The sequence below is a fragment of the Vanacampus margaritifer genome, chromosome 9 (genome assembly GCF_051991255.1).
Source record: "Vanacampus margaritifer isolate UIUO_Vmar chromosome 9, RoL_Vmar_1.0, whole genome shotgun sequence".
In the NCBI taxonomy this organism is placed as follows: domain Eukaryota; kingdom Metazoa; phylum Chordata; class Actinopteri; order Syngnathiformes; family Syngnathidae; genus Vanacampus; species Vanacampus margaritifer.
In genome coordinates this window covers 18,522,116-18,543,609 of record NC_135440.1, presented here as the reverse complement: position 1 = coordinate 18,543,609, position 21,494 = coordinate 18,522,116, and the positions used below count along the sequence as shown (strand labels likewise).

The 21,494-nt window shown below is 42.0% G+C and overlaps 1 protein-coding gene across 7 annotated transcripts in view; it reads left to right on the top strand.

Annotated features, from left to right (window-relative positions):
* The window catches only part of shc1 (SHC (Src homology 2 domain containing) transforming protein 1), a 28,274-nt gene extending 7,260 nt beyond the window's left edge, over positions 1 to 21,014 (top strand). For 2 of the 7 annotated variants that reach the window (XM_077576507.1, XM_077576505.1), the window contains 12 exons: positions 8,009 to 8,173; positions 9,058 to 9,128; positions 9,520 to 9,583; positions 11,135 to 11,254; positions 12,537 to 12,590; positions 12,980 to 13,031; positions 14,827 to 14,953; positions 15,036 to 15,183; positions 15,437 to 15,494; positions 15,619 to 15,735; positions 17,112 to 17,347; positions 18,479 to 21,014. In XM_077576507.1, the coding sequence (XP_077432633.1) occupies positions 8,012 to 8,173; positions 9,058 to 9,128; positions 9,520 to 9,583; positions 11,135 to 11,254; positions 12,537 to 12,590; positions 12,980 to 13,031; positions 14,827 to 14,953; positions 15,036 to 15,183; positions 15,437 to 15,494; positions 15,619 to 15,735; positions 17,112 to 17,347; positions 18,479 to 18,607 (1,338 nt within the window). In that variant the 5' untranslated portion in view covers positions 8,009 to 8,011 and the 3' untranslated portion in view covers positions 18,608 to 21,014. Of the gene's footprint in view, positions 1 to 568; positions 8,174 to 9,057; positions 9,129 to 9,519; positions 9,584 to 11,134; positions 11,255 to 12,536; positions 12,591 to 12,979; positions 13,032 to 14,826; positions 14,954 to 15,035; positions 15,184 to 15,436; positions 15,495 to 15,618; positions 15,736 to 17,111; positions 17,348 to 18,478 lie in introns of those variants that run through there. The other 5 variants (XM_077576503.1, XM_077576501.1, XM_077576502.1 and 2 more) reach the window with 5 other exon arrangements.
* The last annotated feature ends 480 nt before the right edge of the window (positions 21,015 to 21,494 follow it).

The window sequence follows — 21,494 nt, the reverse complement described above, 5'->3', positions numbered from 1 at the left end:
AGGGTTGGCATAACATGCCATTGGCAAATATTGTATCAGAAATTAGAAAACTATTAGAGGCCAAACTGCAGGGATGTGATTTTTCCGCTAATTCGCGGAATTCCGCTTTTTTTTATCTCCCCCCCCAAAAAAAAAAACCTTTTTTTTTTTTATAGTAGTAGTTCATTGTGTATGCACATGACTCCGAGAGATAACATCTTCTGCTATAACAGACATTTGTGGTATGCTCTAATATGAGTTACTTTTCATTTGGTCATGATACAATTATTTGTTCATGAAATTTGAACTCTTCAACATTATTTATGTGTTAACTTAGTAATCACAGTCTCAGTGATAGTTTTTAAAAGCAAAGGCAGTCCAATGTTTTTGAATGTGACTGATTTTGAGTTGACTAAAACTGCCATTTTATATTGGATAGTTCAATATACATTGAAAATTTATGCTGTTGTTTTGTCTATTTCTTTGTCATGTGAGTGCATTGAAAGTACTTAAAAACACGGAAAACTCATGAGCTCCGGGGGGCTCCGCCCCCCTTGTCCCCCCACCAGGGCACTGCCCTGGACCTAGCTGGGTGCCAGCGGCCCCCAGACCCCCCCGGCTAAATTTTCAGATAATTTCACTTTGGTCAAATCACATCCCTGAAACTGAAAACTTCCATGAGACAGTTATAATAAGTGCATGCAAACGGAATGTCATGAGGAATAAAATGGCAATTTTACTTTTTCATTAGGTAAGAATACATTTGTAGTCGTGCAAAAATATTTTTGTATTTATATTTTTTATGACAATAGTCGTTCTATGAGTTGTTGTTTTTTGACAGTAAAAAGTAAAATATTACGGGAGAAACTTATAATATTTCTGAGGGATGAAAAAAATCGGAATATTGTTGAAAATCTATTCTGAGAATGGAGTTAGGAAAATAACATGGTTACGGGAAAAAATAAAAACTGAACAAGAATAAATTTAACTTGAAAGCTTGAAAAGATTTTATTTTCTCAGAACAATCCGACTTTAATCACATTACATTCTGACGTATTTCTTATAATTTTGCTTTATTCTCAATTCGTTTCTCTATTGTATCTTTTTTTTCCTTTTCAGCTCAGCCCCAATACTCCTTTGTACACCTCTGACGTGGATATTCGTCAAAGGGTTTAAGTGAACCCTCCTGCAGTTCATCACTTTCAAATATGATAAATGAATCTAATAAAGGGGCAGCTGCTTGATCAAAGCAGAAGAATCTAATTAGCCTTGTAGATAGTGCAGACGCTACCACAATTTCAATAGGAATCGGATGATTTAAAAGCGATCATTTATTTTCATTGCTAACTTTTTGATATCTAATTTCTCTGGAGTCAAAAAGGGTGGCCGTGCCTGACCTTTTTTTTTTTTTTTTCATTAATTACATTTAAAATTAAACAAAATTGCTTTCCTGGTAGATGAATAGCAGGAATTTGCATCTATAAAAAACTGTCCTATCATTCAATACTATGATACGCTAGTCCCATTTTTGGCTTTTGTCAACCCTTTGCCACAGTGTGTCATGTGTTTCATGGTGGGGGTTTACACTCTTCCTCAATAACTATACAGGCTACCAATCATATCACAGTGTGTCTGTAAGATGATCTTACAACGTGTCAGAAAAGTTCCAGGACAGTTGTCACAGAATCCAAATGACCAAATGTTCTTCCTCGAAGCTCCCCCTGCAGTCACACATTTTCTCAGCCTTCTCTGCCACATTTTTTTTTATACTTTTTGATAAGCAGTCTTCCAGGATTTTCTAAAGCTCCATCATCACATCCATCTTGATTTCGTCCACGTCTTCTTGATGACACTTCTTGAGCTTGAAAAAAATAAATAAAATTCATTACACAGAGATAGGTCAGGCAAGTTGGGAGTTTAAATTAGTATGACGATGCCAGTTCAAGTTTATGATATCAGGAACTGACGGATGCTCACTGCTCAGGGAATGTGAGCAGGTGCGTTTTCTTGGTGAAGGATACACAACTTGTCCCATTGCAGCTCTTGTCTCATCTCACGTACTGAATGGGCTGGGATCAAGTTCTTAGGTTCTCACGGTATATTAACTTTGAGCAAAAATATCGCAATTTCACAGTATTGCAATTACAGCTCTAAAATGTATTATCAGTAAATGTTTGAGCAAACAACTTCCCATTTAATGCAATCTAGTGATTGCACTTTTGCACATTGCAATATATATCGTAGATACAGTAGTTTTGTACAGTATTGGCTTTATTTATTTTTATCCTATTTAATTTAATTGTATATATTTTTTATACTTATGACAGAGCTTCAAATTCCATTGTACTTTGTATAATGACAATAAATGCAATTAAAATCTAATAGTATTTATTTCACCAATTGTAGCTGCAATCTGTTATTCAACATAGCATGCCATTAATATAATAACGTTACCTTGAATTTGTTCGAGAGTGTTGGGTGACACTCAATCATACTGAAATTTGAATAGCGGATTTGTCAAATTGTGACTGATCGGGGTGTGGTCATGTCAGCTTTGCCAGCTGTTAGGACTACAAAAACAAAAAAACTCATACTGCTTATGATAAGTGTTAGCAGTTTTGAAATCCTGACTTTTTAAAACCGCAATATGCCTAGCAGTGAACAAAGCAAAAACTGCAGGATCTATTAGAAGGACTGGCCCACATCAAAGGGCAAATCTCACAGTTTGTGTTTGGAATATCTTTTGTGACACCAGTCCCGGGACTTTTCTGACACACCTCAAATACCCAGTAGATAGACGCCACATGGTTATGTAGCGGTACTGCAGTGCCTGTAGTGTCATTTGAGGACTCCTGTGGATCACTCTGGGTGACTTCCTCTGCTTTCCGCAACGCTGCTTTCTCACGCTTGAACGGCAATCTCTGCTGCTGCTCTCCTGAGAGAATAACACTAAGGCACAGTGTCGCTACCTTACGTAGGGGTAGGGTTGAACTGTCTCCATCCCGTCTCTCTGTCTTTTCTTTCACTCTCAGCATCTCAGGTTACCAAACATGAGTAAAGCCGGCGCTTTGGACAGTCGACCCCCCCCCCCCCCCAAAGCCATGCCAGCCCTTTTTTCCTCACTTATTCCACATCTCCATCTCCCCGCGGAGAGCTAATGTACGGCGGGAGCATCCTGCTGTGCATACACATGTACACAAGCTAAACTGAGGTTGCGGGAGGTGGGGGGGGAGGGTAGGAAACAGGATGAGAGGAAAGGAGGGGTACTGTATGTGTGTTACAGAGAGAGAGAGAGAAAGAGAGAGAGAGAGAGAGAGAGAGAGTGATGCTGAGAGACGGTAAGGGCAAGAATCGGAGGCAGCGTCACCCGCCCAGACAGGAGGGAGGGGGAGGACAGACAGAGTGGAAGTAGAGGGGGAGAAGAGGAGCACAATGAAGTAGTGCCATTGTCCGCCCCGGCAGCGCTGCCATTCCACCATCCGCCCGAAATGAGTGAATGAGGGAGAGGAGGGGAGAGAAGAAGAAGAGGAGAGGACAGTCCAATACAGAGGAGGGCAAGTGGAAAGATGGAGACGCGTAGCCAATGGTGACTTTGTGAATCAATCCAGCGAAAGAGCGTTTCAGCGGGGGACGTTTTTTTTTAGGGAGTGGAAGGACTGAGCGGAAGGAAGGAACGGACGGACGAGCGCCTTACGTTTCTGTCATGTGAATATGGACCCGTTTGTTTTTTAAACCAAATAAGAAACTTGTTTGTACAGAAAAGAACTAAGTCCACTCACTCAAGTAGACCTTCTGAAGTTCTAGTCTGCGAGTGTGTTGTTACCGTCAATCTTTATCTTTAAATATTCAGGTTGTTTTTTATGCAAGTTTTTTAAACATCTGTGTTGTTCTCTATGCTTGCTGTCGGGTTGTTTTACTCTAACTTGCCGTACATGTCCTAGTTGGAGCCAGTCGCATGCCGCCAACATGGCATGTCAACATTGATTGGCTTTTATGGCTGGCGCGACGCCGCTCCAACTTTGATAATTTCCTGAAAGCTATTGATCTTTCAGGGGGAGTTTGGTCCTCCTGTGTGGTGAGACAAAGAAATAATCATGTGGCGTCTTCAGCAGTATGATTAGCCGCTGTCGTGCGATTTATACGCTCTTTGTCTGCCAACTCTTTTTCTGCCGTTGTCAGGACTTACTCAGCAAACCTCCTCAACAGGCATCTCTTTTAATCGTCTGTTGCCATGGCAATGGGCTGCAGCTGCAGACGGAGTGAAATGTAAAGTTTTTTTTATTTGTATTACATCTTTAAAACTGGTGCTTCTCCATTCTGTAATTGTATCCACTGAGTTGAGACGATGCAGTACATTTGAATTTGTAATGGTGTACAGTTTTTAGAAAATTCCTTCAGAACACTTACTGCCTTTTGTTTTCACGCTCTAGACGGTCCTCGTCTGCGCTGAGCTCACCAGTCTCAGAGAATCAGGGTTGTTTCAGGTCACCTGTCGACCCCCCCCCCCCCCTCCCCATTCTGTGTTCACCCAATGGCGAGTCTCAGCCGCTTCCTTTGTCCTGATCTCACCTTAATCACCTGCAGTGAACCTGAATCACCATCAGTGAAACTGATGTGCCGGTCGGAGGAACGGTGGGATAAATTAGATTAACAAACTCATTCCACCTGGACAATTTGCTGTGCATGGCTACCTGGTCTTGACACTGCTAATTAATGATTAGTATAATGTTTGTAGCAGGTTCTTCTCCTGTCAACGTGCAGATGACTCAAGATTTCCCCTTGTGTGTAGCGGGTCTTTTCTGAAGTCACCTCACCTAACCCCTGTGCGCTTCAGCATCCTTTTGGCAGCACAAGGATCAACTCTCCTTTTTCAGCAGTTAGGTTCTGTACAGCAAGTGGCTAGTTTAAATAATTGATTATTGTTATGTTTTTGGCAGTTTATCGCACTGCCCATGTGTAGATGACTCAAGATTTCCGCTGACGTATAGCGGATCTTCCCTGAAGTCACCTCACTTAACCTGCTGTCTCCCCTGTGCGCTTCAGCATCCTTTTGGCAGCGCAAGGATCAACTCTCCTTTTTCAGCAGTTAGGTTCTGTACAGCAAGTGGCTAGTGGCTAGTTTAAATAATTGATTATTGTTATGTTTTTGGCAGTTTATCGTACTGCCCATGTGTAGATGGCTCAGGATGTCCGCGGACGTATAGCGAGTCATCTCCTCTGGAGTCATCTGACCTCCCCTGTTTCCTGTGTGCGCTCAAGCATTCTTTTGGCAACACGAGGATTAACACCACTCTTTGAACAGTTCAGTTGTGCTAGTTAAATAAGTAATTGCAGTTTGAATCTTTTGTAAATCTTTTTTTAAAAGAACAATCCGTGTATTTGGGGCTTGTCAGACTGTTTGGTTTGGCCTTGGTGGCCCCTTGATGGTTGGCCCTAGATGGCCCTAATGCAGGGTGACTTTTCCAGCCATACTTCTTTAACAATCTCTGTCTCATACTGTTCGACTGTGAGCGGATCGTCCACGGTGCTTCTAATCCACGACCAGATGGATGACTAGCAAGCTTTGCTAGACAAACCCCTCTGTGGTGCTAGACTGGTTGTGGGCGACTGTTGGTTGTGCGCCCGCCGCAAGCTGGTGCGTGGGACTTCAGCTGTTGTCTGAAGTGTCTTTTTTGTCTTTACTTCACATAGATATTGGTGCCAAACCTTGCAGGTGTTATCTAAGTTAGGTGTGTGCCGATCTCCCTGGAGGGAGTAAAGGTCAAGAGATTGTGACTATGACTAGTGCCTGAGCCGCGCTGAGGCGGAGGTGTTGCAGGTTTAACTGTTTTCTTTGCGGAACTTTGGCTTGTGGGGAACTGTTAATGTCAACAGACTGTTGTTTGCCTTTAAGGTTGGACTATGCAGAATATAAAGTGGTACACTACATCTGTACACTGGATTACAGCTCGGAAAGCTTTATCTTTAGATGAATGAGGCCTACATCACTGCTCTTCTCTCAGGTAACTGACTACTATCTGGACATCTTGCTTGGCGTTAACAAGGTTAGGGCCGCTATGCATTGAAGGGGTCAGCAGAGTGAGAGTTTAATTGTATATTACAAATCAGGTCTCATTACTATCACAACAAACCCGTTGCCCTTCATTAACCAATTACCTGCATCCTCTTGTGTTACATCACCACCGTGCTACTGCAGTGTATGTCAGACACTTAACCACATTTCTAATGGTGCTCTGGAGGTGACCAATTTCAAACCACAACAGCCTCACTTCTTTTAGCCATATCAGGAACTTCTGTCAGGAACGGGCCGACGCTAGCCCAGTCTTAAATCTTTTGCTTTTCTTATTTACTCTGGTGTCTAAGTAGGTGAGCATGTCTAGCCTCTAGCTGTCCCTTCGAGGCGAGGGAGGCTAGAGAGGCTTGGGGGTTAACACTTTTTAAACAAGAGGTACTGTTAAACGGGACAGCCTGGAGAACGGACAAGCAACCGCGGGAGGGGGCGAGGGGGAGATAATCTGGAAGAGGCGAGAGGAAGTGGTGGCGCGGGAGAGGGCGGAGGCGCTGGAGAGGCAGAGGCTGGCTGAGTACATTGTGTGGAGGAAGAGAGAGGACTTCCAGGAGAGGCGAGGGGAGAGGGAGAAGAGAGAAAGGAGTGCCGAGAAAGGGAAGGAGGCAGCGCCAGAAGTGATCTGGAAGAAGAGGGAGGAAGACAACACGGTTAGGGAGCCAGCTAGGGCCAGTCAGGGCGGACACCAAATCGTTTGGAGGAAGAAGGAGAGGGAGTAGAATATTTTTGCGGGCTTTAATAACAAGGGTGCTTCTACCAGGAGTTGGACACTAGCCATATACTTGTAAGCTTGCTTTCTCTCCTTTAGCCGATTGAGGTTGCAGGTGTGTTGTAGGCTGTTGACCAATTGAAGTTGTGTATGTGTCGTCGCCTTGTTAGTGTGCTCAGCCCCCTTGCGATTTCCCTCGTTGGCTGCTAATAGGGTTTTTATCGGCCTGTGTCAAGCTGGACAGAGCTGCCAAGGGAGCTGTCCCGCACACACATGCGCGCACACACACGCACACTCCTTCCTCAGAGCAGTATCCCACGCAAACACATATGCAAGTGGTGTTGAGAGACAATCACTTGTGTTGATTTTCTTTGGTGCCGATGACAGCTGGACTGAGAGACGAGATCTCAGTTTAAAAAAAAATCCTGTTCGCTGGAGCAAGATGAGTTTTTGGTCATGAGCTGATCACACAATGAACTCTGATTTGAGAAGCGAACTGATGTCAACATGTCACGCACTGAGACGCTCCAAAGCAACCGTCGTCTACATCTGTACACAGCCATCGTCTGGAGCGCCGCTCTTTTCCTAAAAGACATTCTTAACACTGCTTTCATTGTGGATGAAGCCATTTTTAAAGCGGTCCACTTTGGGCTGCCTGTTATTGAGTGCAGGACTGACAACTGGACAGATGGATGCCTCTCTTACGCTGACGGAGACCGGCGGTGCGTCCTTAAGAGAGAAACTCTGAATTCAGAAACAAAAAGACCTTGATACGAATCACTACAGTCTGTGTGGACTTGTGCTGACACAAAAACTGAACCACTATGGAGCTTGTCCCGAAAACAAAGTACACCCACTTCAGAAGTGAATCGCTCAGCTCGACTGACGAGACGAACTCCAATCCATCGTCCTTCCCTCCTTCAAGTCCTGCCACCCCTCTCACTCCCTCTCCTGGCTTACCTTCCTCTCTGTCCTCCTCCTCCCTCACCCCCATCTTGCCCCCCTCATCTCCCCGGCCACCTGAGAACAGCCCCACCACCCTTTGCTCCTTCTTCCCAAGGATGGGCTCCTTGCGCCTGGGCGTCTCTGCCACCCTACTCCCAGGACTCAAGGCCTCCAGCAGGCCACCGCAGCCCCGGGCACCTGTCGAGTCCCCCGGGGACGACGGGAGCAGCTCGAGCTCCTCCCCTCCGCTGCATCACCCGCTCCCCCCTTTAACCGCTCCTTCTCCCCCTCCCCGACCCCCGCTGCAGGACATGAACCGGCTGGGAGGGGCGTCCAGGAGGGCACGGGTAGAAGGTGCTCAGCTCGGAGGGGACGAATGGACGCGGCATGGCTCCTTCGTCAACAAGCCCACCCGTGGTTGGCTGCATTCCGACAACGTGGTCAGCACCACCGGTGTTTCCTACTCCGTACGGGTATGTGAATGACTTTGTAGCTTGTCACCGTTGGTTTGCTTATACCTTTTCAACTTATGGTGCGTCTATACAGTAGCAGTTAAAAGCTTAAAGATTAATCTGTAAACTATTCCATTCCATATATTGTTTATATTCCATATAAAGTTCCTTAAACGCCAGAAATTTTTTTCAACACACGATTAATGACCGCCCCTCACTTGGAAAGCCTGGACTGTAGAAATTTCAGTTGCAACGCAGCAGACACCCCTACGTCAAAATCTAGCAGTATTACATTTAATAATAATGCATATATTTGTGGAGACTGGGGTCATTTTGGATTTTACAATTTTAATAATGTACAGAATTTCACAAGTTACTTCATGTTAAAGATTAGCTAGCTCTTAATATGAAAAGAAAAATGCACTGAGCTGTCTTACAAATCCAGTTATGCCATCTAGTGGCAGAAATATGACCAAAATAAATCAATATCACACTTTTTTTTTTTTTTACTGTACAGCGCATCTTTTTAATTTTAACTAAGAATTATTATGAAATTACTGTATCAATGACTAAAAGATGCAGCCATATTTTTATTAGTTTAACATTTTTTCACTTTTATGGTAACAAGAGTTTGAAAACTTAAGGGAAAAAAAATTGTACATTTAGAACAGTGATTAATTCACAATGTGATTAATTACGATTTAAAAAAAATTATAATCTGACACCCCTAATATTGACACATTTATGAACAATCACGTAATTTATATTGCGGATGTACCTAACAAAGTGTCTAATGGGTTTGCTGTATGTTTATTTGGCACACTTTTTAATAGTTAAGATAAGAGGAAAAGGTTGTTTTATTCCTGTGTTGCTCATGTTGCATTTACTTCCTATTTCCTGTGCAGTACATGGGTTGCGTGGAGGTCCTACAATCCATGCGAGCCCTGGACTTCAACACAAGAACTCAGGTCACCAGGTGAGGCCACAATATTTGCTATTTCGAGTGTTGCATTCCTCATGTGTCTGGTTATATGGTTCAAATGTGGCTAGACACATTTCTGTTTTCCTGCTTGTCCGTCATTTTCCCCCCGCTGAAGAGTCTGACTTTGCATTTGCATGGTACGTGTCTGCCTGTCTGCTGCTTTCTTGACCCCCCCCCCCCTTAAATTAGAATGTTGTGGCATTCCAGTGGTTTCCTTCTGGTTTCCGTCGCAATGTTTTCGTCTGTGTCGCTGGCGGGGGCGAGCACATCCCCCAAGCGACAATACATTTCGGTCATTTGATCCACGCAACACAACAAGCGAGTCCAGGAAGGTGTCAGTGGTAATGATATGGTACACCATGCTTGCATGTTGTAAATCTTTCAGGGAGGCCATCTCGGTGGTGTGCGAGGCTGTGCCGGGAGCCAAAGGAGCACAGCGAAGAAGAAAGGTACACAGCGTGCACACTGTCTATGTACACACACCCATTTGGGACATTATTTATTTATACCTCTTAAGTGGGCAGCGGTGGTAAAGGGTTTTCGGGATAAGAGCTAGATTTAGCTTGATTGTCCACTCTGTGGTCAGTCGGCTATTCAGTCGCACAATCTGGCGCATCACACATGCGTCTGGATTTAGATTGATTGTACACTTCTGCGGACAGTGGTGTACTTGCAGGTAATTACAAATCATGCGCCCTCGCTACATGAGGGGCTCGAGAGTCATAGCGGAACCTCCAAAGTTGAATACAGTGCGACTTCCAAGTGAGTCCCGTAGGACATAATTTAAAGTGGGTGGATTCATTCCGGGAGAAAAGTGGCGCCATCATAAAACATGTTTTAATATGAATTAAAATTAAGTTAACCACAAGACAAAAATAAAGTGCTACTAATCAACATGGTGCGATTATCAATGAGGAAGAGGACTGAACTGGCCTAGCTATATTATAATAAATACAAAGAGAGGAAATGGCCAAGAAAAAAGGTGAGAGTGTGGATATTTGAGGGTGGCAGTGATCACCTCATTCATTGTGTATTTTGGTGACGCCGACTCTTCACACATAAAACGTCTCGCATTATAAAGTTCTGTTATACCTTCGAGGCATTTTTTTGTAAATTGTTCCACTTTTGGGGCGTTCGGCTGTATGGAGCCAACTAGAGAACTAGAGATTAGCTGCAACAGCCGGTCTGTACTCGGTATTCTTGTAAAACTAAAAGCAGACAGGTGGCTATACTCAATGGCCCCGCGTCATAGCACTGTTTAACCAAGGAATTCCTTGCCCGTAGCAGAGCGTAGCCGACACAATTATATGATTTAGCTAAGCTAAAAGGTCCCTCTAATTATTGTAATCTCTGGTTATTTTAGCCAGGCATGTGAGTCCTATCCCAAAGTTTTGCTACCACGGACAGACTGGCACAATAGTACTGGTGTTCTCGTGAGACGGTCTGGGCCCGGCCTTTGTGGATCGTCCTGTCTGCTCCTCATGGGCCACAGTTGGTCTTGCACAGCAGACAGGATCGCTTTCACAATTGCAGCTGTTCCTCGCACCCCAGCCCAGTCACGAGCACTTACACACATACACCCACAGGTTCCTACACGGACATGCTGAGACTCTTATCAAAGTCCTTTTTTTTTTTTTTTTTAACCAAAGGTCACTAAATGGTGCCCGCGCGCACCAGATCGCCTCCAAGGACCACATGAGTCGCTCGTGGGCCTGTTCTAGAAATAGCTCACTGGTGATGGGACGTTGTGTTTTTCTAGGAATGTTGCAGAAGTAATCATGTGTTAATGTTAACCCTTGCAAAGATGTATAGAAATCAAGTGTTGCATTTTGATATTTATCTGTTTGCTACCTTCATTGTTGATATTATGAGAAACTGTTAACACGATCAGTCGCTTCACATTGATGAACTGTAACCCTTTGAATTAATCAGCTCTTCAAAAAGGTTGGTGACCCCGCGCTACACCCGCGTTGTTTAATTCTGCTTTCTCTCCTTCACAGCCGTCCTCACGCTGCCTTGCGTCTATTTTGGGCAAGAGCAATCTGCAGTTTGCTGGCATGACAATCAGCCTCACCATCTCCACCAGCAGCCTCAACCTGCTGGCATCCGACTGCAAACAGGTGGGACAGAATCTCTTTTTTGGCAGTGACCACGGTTGCACACACTGCAGTAATCGCATATTAAACCAGTCATATGACAGACAAAAAAGCCAATACGTAACATCCGAGTAATAATAATAGAGTCTGGTGGGTGTTGCGAGCGCAACGGATGAACAGGGTTTGCGTAACTTGAAAGATAACATGCAAATTATAGCGCAGTGGCAACATTTAACATCTTCAGGTCAAATTCCAGAGGGGAACGCCAACGTAGGGGATGTAACGTGGGTGTGCAGCCTTCCTCAGTCAAGAACTCTCTGCGTGTATAGTCCAAATATGAATTGAAGTCTTCTGCGAATAGTGATACATCCAAAACTGAGCACAAGTCAAATGATGCTGGTTGGCGTCCTTGTTGATCAAAACATGTGAATTAATTAGTTCCAAACGGTCACCATCATAAAACATTTGTTAACTGTGCATTGAGGATGCTTGACGGATGTAATGGAAAGCTTAGTGACAATTGTTTTCAGACCAGTAAAAAAAATGTTCCATTTGCAGGTCATTTTCATGCCAGATTAGCCATTCTATTTCATCTACTTGCAATTTATGCTAGCATCTGCTCTGTAAAATGCATTTTCTCCAATTTTATTGCCCATAGCCAAATCGTTTCGTACATACCAATTTCTAAGTTATCATTGCATGCAAAAGCTGTTGCCTCATCTGCTGTGCAGGAAGTGTTTGTGTGAAACCGAGGGATGCAGTGCAACTAAAAGTTTAATAAACGTGGTTGTTCTAACAGTAATTATGCTGTAAGATCTAGAACATCCTGCAGTTTATTCTTGCAAATGACCATTTCCACTTCCATGAATTCCCAGGGACACACTTCAACTATTTTTACAACCCTTGTTATGTATTCCTATTTTCCGATGGTAGATAGTAATGCAGTGTGTACTTTTTTTTTCCTTTTTCTTTTTTTTTAACACAAACAGGCAGATATTCGCAAAATGAGCCTCTGGCCAAACACTGAGAGCAGAGAGTATTGTCAAGTGTTAATGCTGATATTGATCCGTCCTCTACTTTTGTAGCAAACTGTTGAAAAGATGTCCCACGCGTTGCCCTTCGCTTTTATATCTCCGTTTAGAGTTCATGGCACTCACGTGACGGAAAAACAAAGCACTTCTGCCAGTAATGACTCGGCATGTCTCCTCATCCACATGCTCTCATCTCCCGTCCTTCATGTCATCCATGTCTCTCTCTCTCTTTCTGTGTCTGTCTCCTCGTCCTCTTCCCTTTTTTCCCTCCGCAGATAATCGCCAATCATCACATGCAGTCCATCTCCTTCGCCTCTGGAGGAGACCCAGTGAGTCACCCGAGCCCCCTCTCTGAGCTCACCCCCCCCCCTCTCTCTCTGGCGTTTTTCCGTCTTGCTCAAACACCAGCCTGCATATTAGTCCTTCCTGCTTCTTTCTGTCATCTTCTATTCCAATGATTACCACTCACTCCACTGCCGCCTCGCCGGTCTTCTTCTCCTCTAAGCTTGATCTTATTATTACTCCTGCTTATCTCTCTTTCAGCTCTGTGTTGTGTTTTTCCTAACTCCTGTTACAACTCCAAAAGCCCCGCGGCTTGGTTTTTCTTCTTGCCGGCCTTTCCTGTCACAAAAATGCACTCTGCTTGTTCTTCTTCTTCTTCTTCTTCCTATATTGATCCCCTCGCTTTCTCCTAATCGCCTCGCCCTTTCTCCCTCAGGACATGGCTGAGTACGTAGCATATGTGGCCAAAGACCCAGTCAACCAGAGAGGTGAGCAATAGCAGCAACATTGCCAATCTGTCACTTTAAGTCTTTCCTCGCCACCACAGATTCATTTTGTCCTTAAAGGAGACATATTATGGGAAATCGACTTTTTAAATGCTTTTATACAGATAGTTAAGGTCTCTAGAGTGCCTGCCGAGCCATTAAAATTGTACAATCAAGTTAATCTTTAATTAATTAATCGTTAATTAATTAATTAATCGTTAATCTTTGCCAAAATGTCTGTGAGCAAGCCAATTTGAATGTTGCCGGATTGTAATGTAACTTAACAATCCGCCATTTGGTGTGAGTTTTATTATTGTTCGCTTCTCCTAAGCAACACATACTTAGTTGTTCAGTGAAGATATTGGCCTGGTGGGAATTTGTATTTGTGTTTTTTGCAAATGTGTCCACTGTATGCACCTCATACATGGATCTACTACGAGTGATTCTCAGACAAGTGTGGTTACAGTACCCCTAGTGATACTGTATGTGGAAGAATCACTAAATTTAAATGTAATGCCCGCCCCCTCAAAACAGGCTGATTTCAGAAAGGCTTTTTTGGGGGGGGTCAAAAGTGTGCCGTAATTCTTGAACTGGTGTGGTATTTTGCCAAAACCATGTCATATACACATTATTAGTTGAATTGTAAGGATTATATTGTGTATAATAAAGAATAATTTGACACCAGGGAACTGCACTGCTTCTCTGAGTTTGTCCTTGCAGTGAACCTGTTTTTGGTTACAGTATGTTCGTGTTTCTCTAACAAACCGAGCACGTAGGGGATCACAACATGCCACCTCCTGTTTTGGACAGGGTGCAGTGGCAGGTTCTACTTTTTTGGGTGGATTTGACAAAGGCCCAATTATGGTTCCTGCAGGTAGTTTGTCTCCTCTTTTTGGCATCTGTTCTCTGTCGTTGAGATTTCTGCCAACTCCTAGCTTGTGTTCAAAAAGGATGATGAGAGTGAAAAAATAGGGGTACGTGGGCAGAAAGCATTGCAAATTCATCCTTCAATGGCTTAAATGAGTTATTCCAAGGAATCCTTATAAATGTATTTATCGGAATTTGACACACACCGTCTCACATTACAGAGCAACGTCATCTGAAGTAGAAAAGAGTGATTCCACTTCTTTTTTTTGTTCACTTTATTAAGCTACGGGAATTCCTGATACAGTGGGGAAAATGAAAGAAAGTGCCTCTAAGAAGTTGTATTCAAGTTGTTTCCTTTATCCATCCATCCATTTAATTTAAATTAAATTAATATCTGACAATCTTTTTTTCAAGGACTTTTTTCACATAATGTAGTGCTTTGTCATCAACACAACATTAGATATGCATTGAGAAGATAATATTACAATTTAGACTTGGTAAAAAAATAAAGAAAAAATATGTCATAGTCTTTTACCATTTGTCATTTCCAGCTGAACTACTCAACAAATATATATTTACAAATAAATATGCTGAGCTACAATATGTATAGATTAAAACTAGAGCATAAACACTAAAATGGCAAGCTCCAAGGCGGGCCACACTGTGGAGTGGTCATGTAACAATAACCAAGGAAATATGCATTTATTTGAGCAGAGCCACTTATTAGTTTCAAATGGACAAAATACCCTGTGGCCAATTGAGTAATTGTGTTTATTAGAGTGCAGGCCACTGTTGGAGAAAATATGATACGGTATACCAAGTTATTGACCAACTATCCATGAGTAAGACTATAACCCCAATAGGGTTTTTGTTTCTGTAAATAGCCATATAATTTGAGCAAAACGCAAATAATCGTCCTCTTGTCTTGCAGCATGTCACATTCTCGAATGCTCTGAGGGTTTAGCCCAGGAAGTCATCAGCACCATCGGCCAGGCCTTCGAACTGCGCTTCAAACAGTACTTAAAAAACCCACCCAAACTGGTCACGCCTCATGACAGGTACTCCTGCACACATGCATCTATTGGCTTGACTTCATGTTTGTATACAATCTTGACTTCTGTGCACCACTTTCTACATCAGAATGGCTCCATTTGATGGCTCTGCATGGGAGGAAGAAGACGATGAGGCCGCCCTCCTGCCTGACGTCCCGTACTATAATAACTTCCCCGGTAAACAGCCTCCCCCTGGTGGTCTGGTTGACATGAGACCACGTCCGGGAGCCACACTGGTGAGACAGACAAGAGTTACAGTATGTACGCATGCATTGCTTTCACATGAAACACAGATCCTGATGGTTCTGCGTTTAAGAGATAAGAGCATAATCGATTGTATGGCAAGCGTAACAGAGACTCTGTTTAATATCAGCACATCACAATTGACTTTTTAATCCTTTTTAGTAGCCAAAGGCGAACGTTCTGCACATGCAGTACAATTTTACATGTGTATAAATCATTTCTGATGTGTGTGTGTGTTTTTTACAGCCTTATGGCCAGCCGGGTCAAAATGACATTCACAAGCAGCCTCTGCCGCCTCTGCCAGGTGAGCGTCCGTTTTTGCCCGTGAGGCAGCAGATGGGATGCGTCAAGGTTATCATTCAGGCGCAGAATGAAGAGTGAAAGATTAAATATGCCTAGCGTAACATAAATTCTGTGCTTGCTTTCAGTAGGTGCCAAGGAAGGGGGGCGAGAGATGTTTGATGACCCCTCTTACGTCAATGTGGATAAGCCCCGCCCACCAGCCGCCGCCAATGGCAACGCTCACAGAGATGCTTTTGACATGAGTGAGTTACTATGACTAACCATAGCGCGTAATAAAATGTATGTGTCTTTAAGTAACATTAACATTTTTAACTATAATATAGTTAAAAAATAAGTTAACTACTGTTTGTTAATAATAAAACTTCCTAATGCACCTCACACATTTTACTACTCTTTAACTGTGTAGTGCTCATTTATTTATTATACTCAACAAAATTGCAAACACTTGTTTTTGCTCCTATTTTTTATGAGATGAACTCAAAGATCTAAAACTTCTTCCACATACACAATATCACCATTTCTCTCAAATATAGTTCACAAACCAGGCTAAATCTGTTAGTGAGCGCTTCTCCTTTGCCGAGATAATCCATCCCACCTCACAGGTGTGCCATATCAAGATTGACTGATTAGGCACCATGATTGGTGCACAGGTGTGACCACAATAAAAGGCCACTCTGAAAGGTGCAGTTTTGTTTTATTGGGAGGGGGTTATATGGTTTTCTGAGTCCCCAGACCACACCCCCTCCCCTCCCCCAATAAAACAAAACTGCGCCTTTCAGAGTGGCCTTTTATTGCAGGGCAGACCTGTGCACTAATCATGGTGTCTTATCAGCATCTTGATGCACACCTGTGGGTCGGATGGATTATCTTGGCAAAGGAGAAGTGCTCAGTATCACAGATTTAGACTAGATTTAGTCTATGAACAATATTTGAGAGGAATGGTGATATTGTGTATGTGGAACAAGTATTTGATTTTTTAGTTAATCGCATAAAAAATGGGAGCATAAACAAAAGTGTTGCGTTTATATTTTTGTTGAGTATATTATTTATTCAGTATGGAATTGTGACTATCAATGTTTTTTTTTGTCAAAATAGTAAATCAATAAAAAAAAGTATAATCAAAAATTTAATTGACCTTACAGTATTCAAGTCTAAATGTTTAGAATTTTTTAATCATTTAGATATTTTTGTTCACTATTTACAATGTAATAAAAAAAAATGTTCCTTTAGTTTTGACCCAGAAAAGCCTCCATAAACTACTGCCAACCACTTCTTAATGATATGTACTATGAGGGTAGCCATAGTTACATTTTTACTTTGAGGAAATGAAGGGTTAATCAGTTACCCATGCAATAAGAACAGGTATGCAGGAAGATGCCTGCAGGAAGATGAGAGTATGAAAAGGGCCTTTGTCTATTAACAGTGCATTTTATGTAGTATGACTGGCAGACTGCCTAAGCTTTTCACTTTAGACACCATTAACCAGCCTATGTTTTGCACACAAGCCAAGTAGATCTCTACATATTGTGAATAGTGCCAGAAAATACATTTAAAAAAAAAAATGGAGTCGATACATCTCGTCCTCCTAATACAAGTACAAATCCCTCTGTCTTTAAAGAGCCATTTGATGATGCCCTAGGGGGTTCCATGACAGCAGCGCCCCCTCTGGTGGAGCAGCTACAGTGCGAGACCTGGTTCCATGGCAGCTTAAGTCGCAGGGAGGCGGAGAGGCTGCTGGGCCGCGACGGAGACTTTCTGGTGCGGGAGTCGGGAACCACGCCGGGGCAGTACGTCCTCACGGGACAGCAGGGCGGACAGCCCAAACATTTGCTCCTCGTCGACCCGGAGGGAGTGGTGAGTCCTGATGGCATAATTGAGGGGGGACGCGGGGATTTTGCATACAGTTTCATGTTTAAATATGGACCAACTTCAGGTTATTCAAAGGCTTCAAGACAAATATTGTGATGCTCAACAACCTGAGGCTTAAGATGTACTATGCGTATGAGCAGTCTGATGGCAATAAAGCTTCTCGAAACTGTCAGTCAACTGCCGTTGGGGACTGAATAACTTCTTGCCAGGTGGAAATTTCGCAATGGTGCTCCAATGTCACCTGGTGAGCCACGGGCAAGGGAATGATAGGCTTAGAAAAACTGCAAAGCCTAAGCTGTGAAATGATGACAGCCTCACGTCTATCCGAATGATAAAAAGAAAGCGAATTGTGACTTTTGGGACATTCGGTGTACATTGTTAAGTAATATGAAATGATTTATTTACTTGTTTGTGATATAATAAGGTTTACAAAGAGACGGAACATTTATGTAAAATTTTCATAGGGCATTTTGGAACTTAAAAGGGTTAAAAGTTGACAATTGATTGGAATTAACTGACCTTCAAGAGTAATAAATACCCCCAATAAACAATAATTAATACAATGAAATATGAATTAATTGTTTTGTGTAAGACTACACAATAATAAAATTGAATGGACAAAAGAATTTCAGACCGCATGATGGAGTTGAGGAGTTACATAACTCGTCACATACTAAGTAAAATAAAATAATAAAATTGCACAGAATACATGAATAAGGCCGCAAATCAGATACTCGTCTTTGTTGGTCGTGTAATAGAAAAAAAACAACTATAATTACAGTAAAAATCTCCAGTTTGTTAGACAGCACCTCTCGTAGCTTTCATGCTTGTCATTCAGCTACATGCTATTTATATTGATAAAAGTAATTTATCTCTGTAATTGATATTTAATTAAATGTGTTGTGCATTGCCAGACTTTTTCCTATATCATTATCTATACAGTAATTCTGTGTGATACTATGATTTTGGATTTTTAAAAAATTGTCAAATTTGGACAGATTGGTATATGTGGCAATTTATACAAAACAAAAAGGCATCTGGGGTAATATGCACAAGAAAATAAGAACGGAGGCTACGACAGATTGAATTTTCCTAACATATGTTTTGTGCTCACAGGTCCGTACAAAAGACCATCGGTTCGAGAGTGTGAGCCACCTGATCAGCTACCACATGGACAACAGACTCCCCATCGTGTCGGCGGGAAGTGAAGTGTGTCTGCAACAGCCGGTGGAGCGCAGAGCCTGAAAAAAAAAGAAGAAAAGAAGCCAAAAACAAACAAACATACGTGGCTCCACCAAATACAACCACAGGAATGCACACAACAACACCAAAAGGAGAAAAAAAAAAATCTGACATGCTGCTGTTGTAAACCAAACTGTGAAGTGCAGTCTCAACTATCAAGCAAGACACCCTTAAGCACTGCTGCGTTGTCGTCACAGCCTACTGTGAAGCAGAGAGGAACATCCGAGAAACAAAAAACAAAGAAAAAATGTCTTAATTTGTAATAATTCAAAACAAAAGGAACATGGAAAACAGCAGCATGAATAGAACATGAGCTTGCATGCTTTCATCGTGATTTCCATCCTTGGACGTGTCGCCAGGCAGAAAAACAAGCTTTTTTTGTTGTTGCTTTTTTTAAATAAACAAACTCACCTTCAAGAGCAGCCTTGAAGACCCTAACCACTCCCCCCTTAAGGACTGTTGAACTTGTGATGACCCCCCCCCCCCCCCCCCAAAAAAAAAAAAAGCATGTATGCAAAACTGGGACTGCTATGCCAATGATCACCTTCTTTTTGTGTTATGGGAATTTTTTTTTTTATATATATTTTATCTCGTGACATACTGGACTTCATAGGAGTGATTACACACACCCGTCATGCCAAAGAACAGCAGAGGTTGTGCACCGGGAATCTGAGCAACAATGTAATGCACCTAAAAAAAAAAAAAAAAAAAGTTTCAAAAAAATCTTTTGTATAGTACATTCAAATGCATCACCATTGGAGAATTGTGCTATGATGTCATCAACCAGCAATGACTAGAGATGTGTTTAAGTGACGAGATACCAATATACAGCGGAACCTCCAACAACTTGGGTGACTTAAATGGTCGAACATAAAACTTAATAACTATCCAGGTGATGTTTCAAGTGACATTCAGAAGTGTGAAAAGAAATTTAAAAAAAAAACAAAAAAACTGAGGCCCATAATAGAGAAGAAGCAGAATGAGGAATACTGCTGTCACCTAGTGGTAATTTATAGTGCACTAACATTAGCATCTACTTAGTCAAATTTAATGGTGTGAGGAGTTAATTTTGTCTGGCATATCTGCCTCACAGTTGAGAGGTTTTGGATTCCAATCTTGAAAATGTATTGAATTGCTGTAATATGATTGCGCTTGGCACATATTTTACATTTGAAAAATATCACCACACAGCACCAAACAAAAATGACATAAATAATATGAATACTAAAATAATGATCTCCTCTCAATTTACTCATAAATGTTAGTTGAACACATACACAGGTGAATTGTACCTTCTGCCATCTAGTGGAGGAGCATTTAATTTTTCTGCCTGTCACTATACGTCACTGACATAGAAAGGTGAACAAAGAGACGTTATTTGTAGTGAATAAGCAAAATTGGACCTCATGATGGAAATCACTACTTTGCATTTTGGGACCTATTTTCACAAAAATGCCGCTTTTGAAGCATTGGAAGTTCCACCGTATGTCTCTGCATTGACAATCTACAGGCTCTCGTGCAAATCCGCAGACAAGAATGTAAAGGAAACACGATTGATTTGCCCAATGCTGCGCGTGTCATACGGACTGGATGCATACTTTGGTGTGTTTGTTTCTTTTAAACAGAAGGAACCAGAAATCCGAATGTCACTCCTCGGTGTGCTGTTTTCGTTACCGGTTCATGTTCTATTTGTTTTGTAATCTCTTTGTGCCTTGTTTCTCCAATGCAGTCACTTGAGTGCAGTCACCTTATGTACTTAATTCACAAACTCTCTCAGTTAAAACAGACTGCAAAAAAAAAAAAAAAAAAAAGACACGTCAGTAAACTAGCTGATCCAGTGATGGCAATCGCCTCTGATGCACGCATTGAGCTTGTACAGTCACAGATACTTGATGTCACCTGTTGTTGGGAGGGGGGGAGGGGGGTTCCTGAGCATCTGTAAATAACCTTGACTATAAGTGTGAATGTGATGAGTAGCTCACAGGGAGCTTTAGATGGACATGTTGACATATGAGAAAGGGATCTTTTGGTCACACGGTAGCTTAAACTGTACCTGCCTGGACGCACACACGCACTGCTTTAGGTCCAGACTGCGATCGTTAGAACCGCACCATTTGTCAAGTGGTCTTGTGTTCATCACAGCTGCCTTTGCCGCATGATTTAAAAACAAAAAAAATGCATTGATAAATTTTGTGTTTTTTGTGTCCGTGGTGGTGACTTGATTTGTGTCTTGGGGGAAAAAAAGCCAAAGGATACTTTAAAAAAAAAAAAAAAAAAAAACATGTGCACAGGTGATTTGATTTGTATGTGTTTTTGTTTTAATACTTGTTTATAGGGAAAATATGTGTTTACACCTTGTAACTGAAAGTCTAGATTGCATATATAAATAAATGCATATATCATTCATTCATTTTGTTGGCACGTTTTGAATTCCTGCCTATAAAAAGTGAGTAACAATATTAAAAACACTTTATTGATTCACTTGCATGTTTGAGGGCTAAGAAGTCAAAACATGTCAAAGTGAAAGTTTTTAAAATAAGTATTATGTGAAAAACAATGACAAACTTGCGAAAACATGCTTCGGTGGTACATTTTTAACTCAAACTAGACTAAGTGCAATTTCTGGAGAAATTGCGTGGGACTGCTGAAAGCTAAATGCTAAGATTTGAATGCATGTGGAATGCTTATGAAGTAAATTGAGGGATAAATTATGACCTCCTGCTTACTGGACAATGCACTTTACCAACTGTGCCACCGAGCAGTATCAGACACCTGGTAGTGATGATAAGTTTATGTATGGAAGTGGAGGTGGAAAGTTGATATTTAAAGTAAAATTGTGCGAATGCTGTAAGTAATCTGGAATCAGACGACATAAAAGGGCGTAAAACAT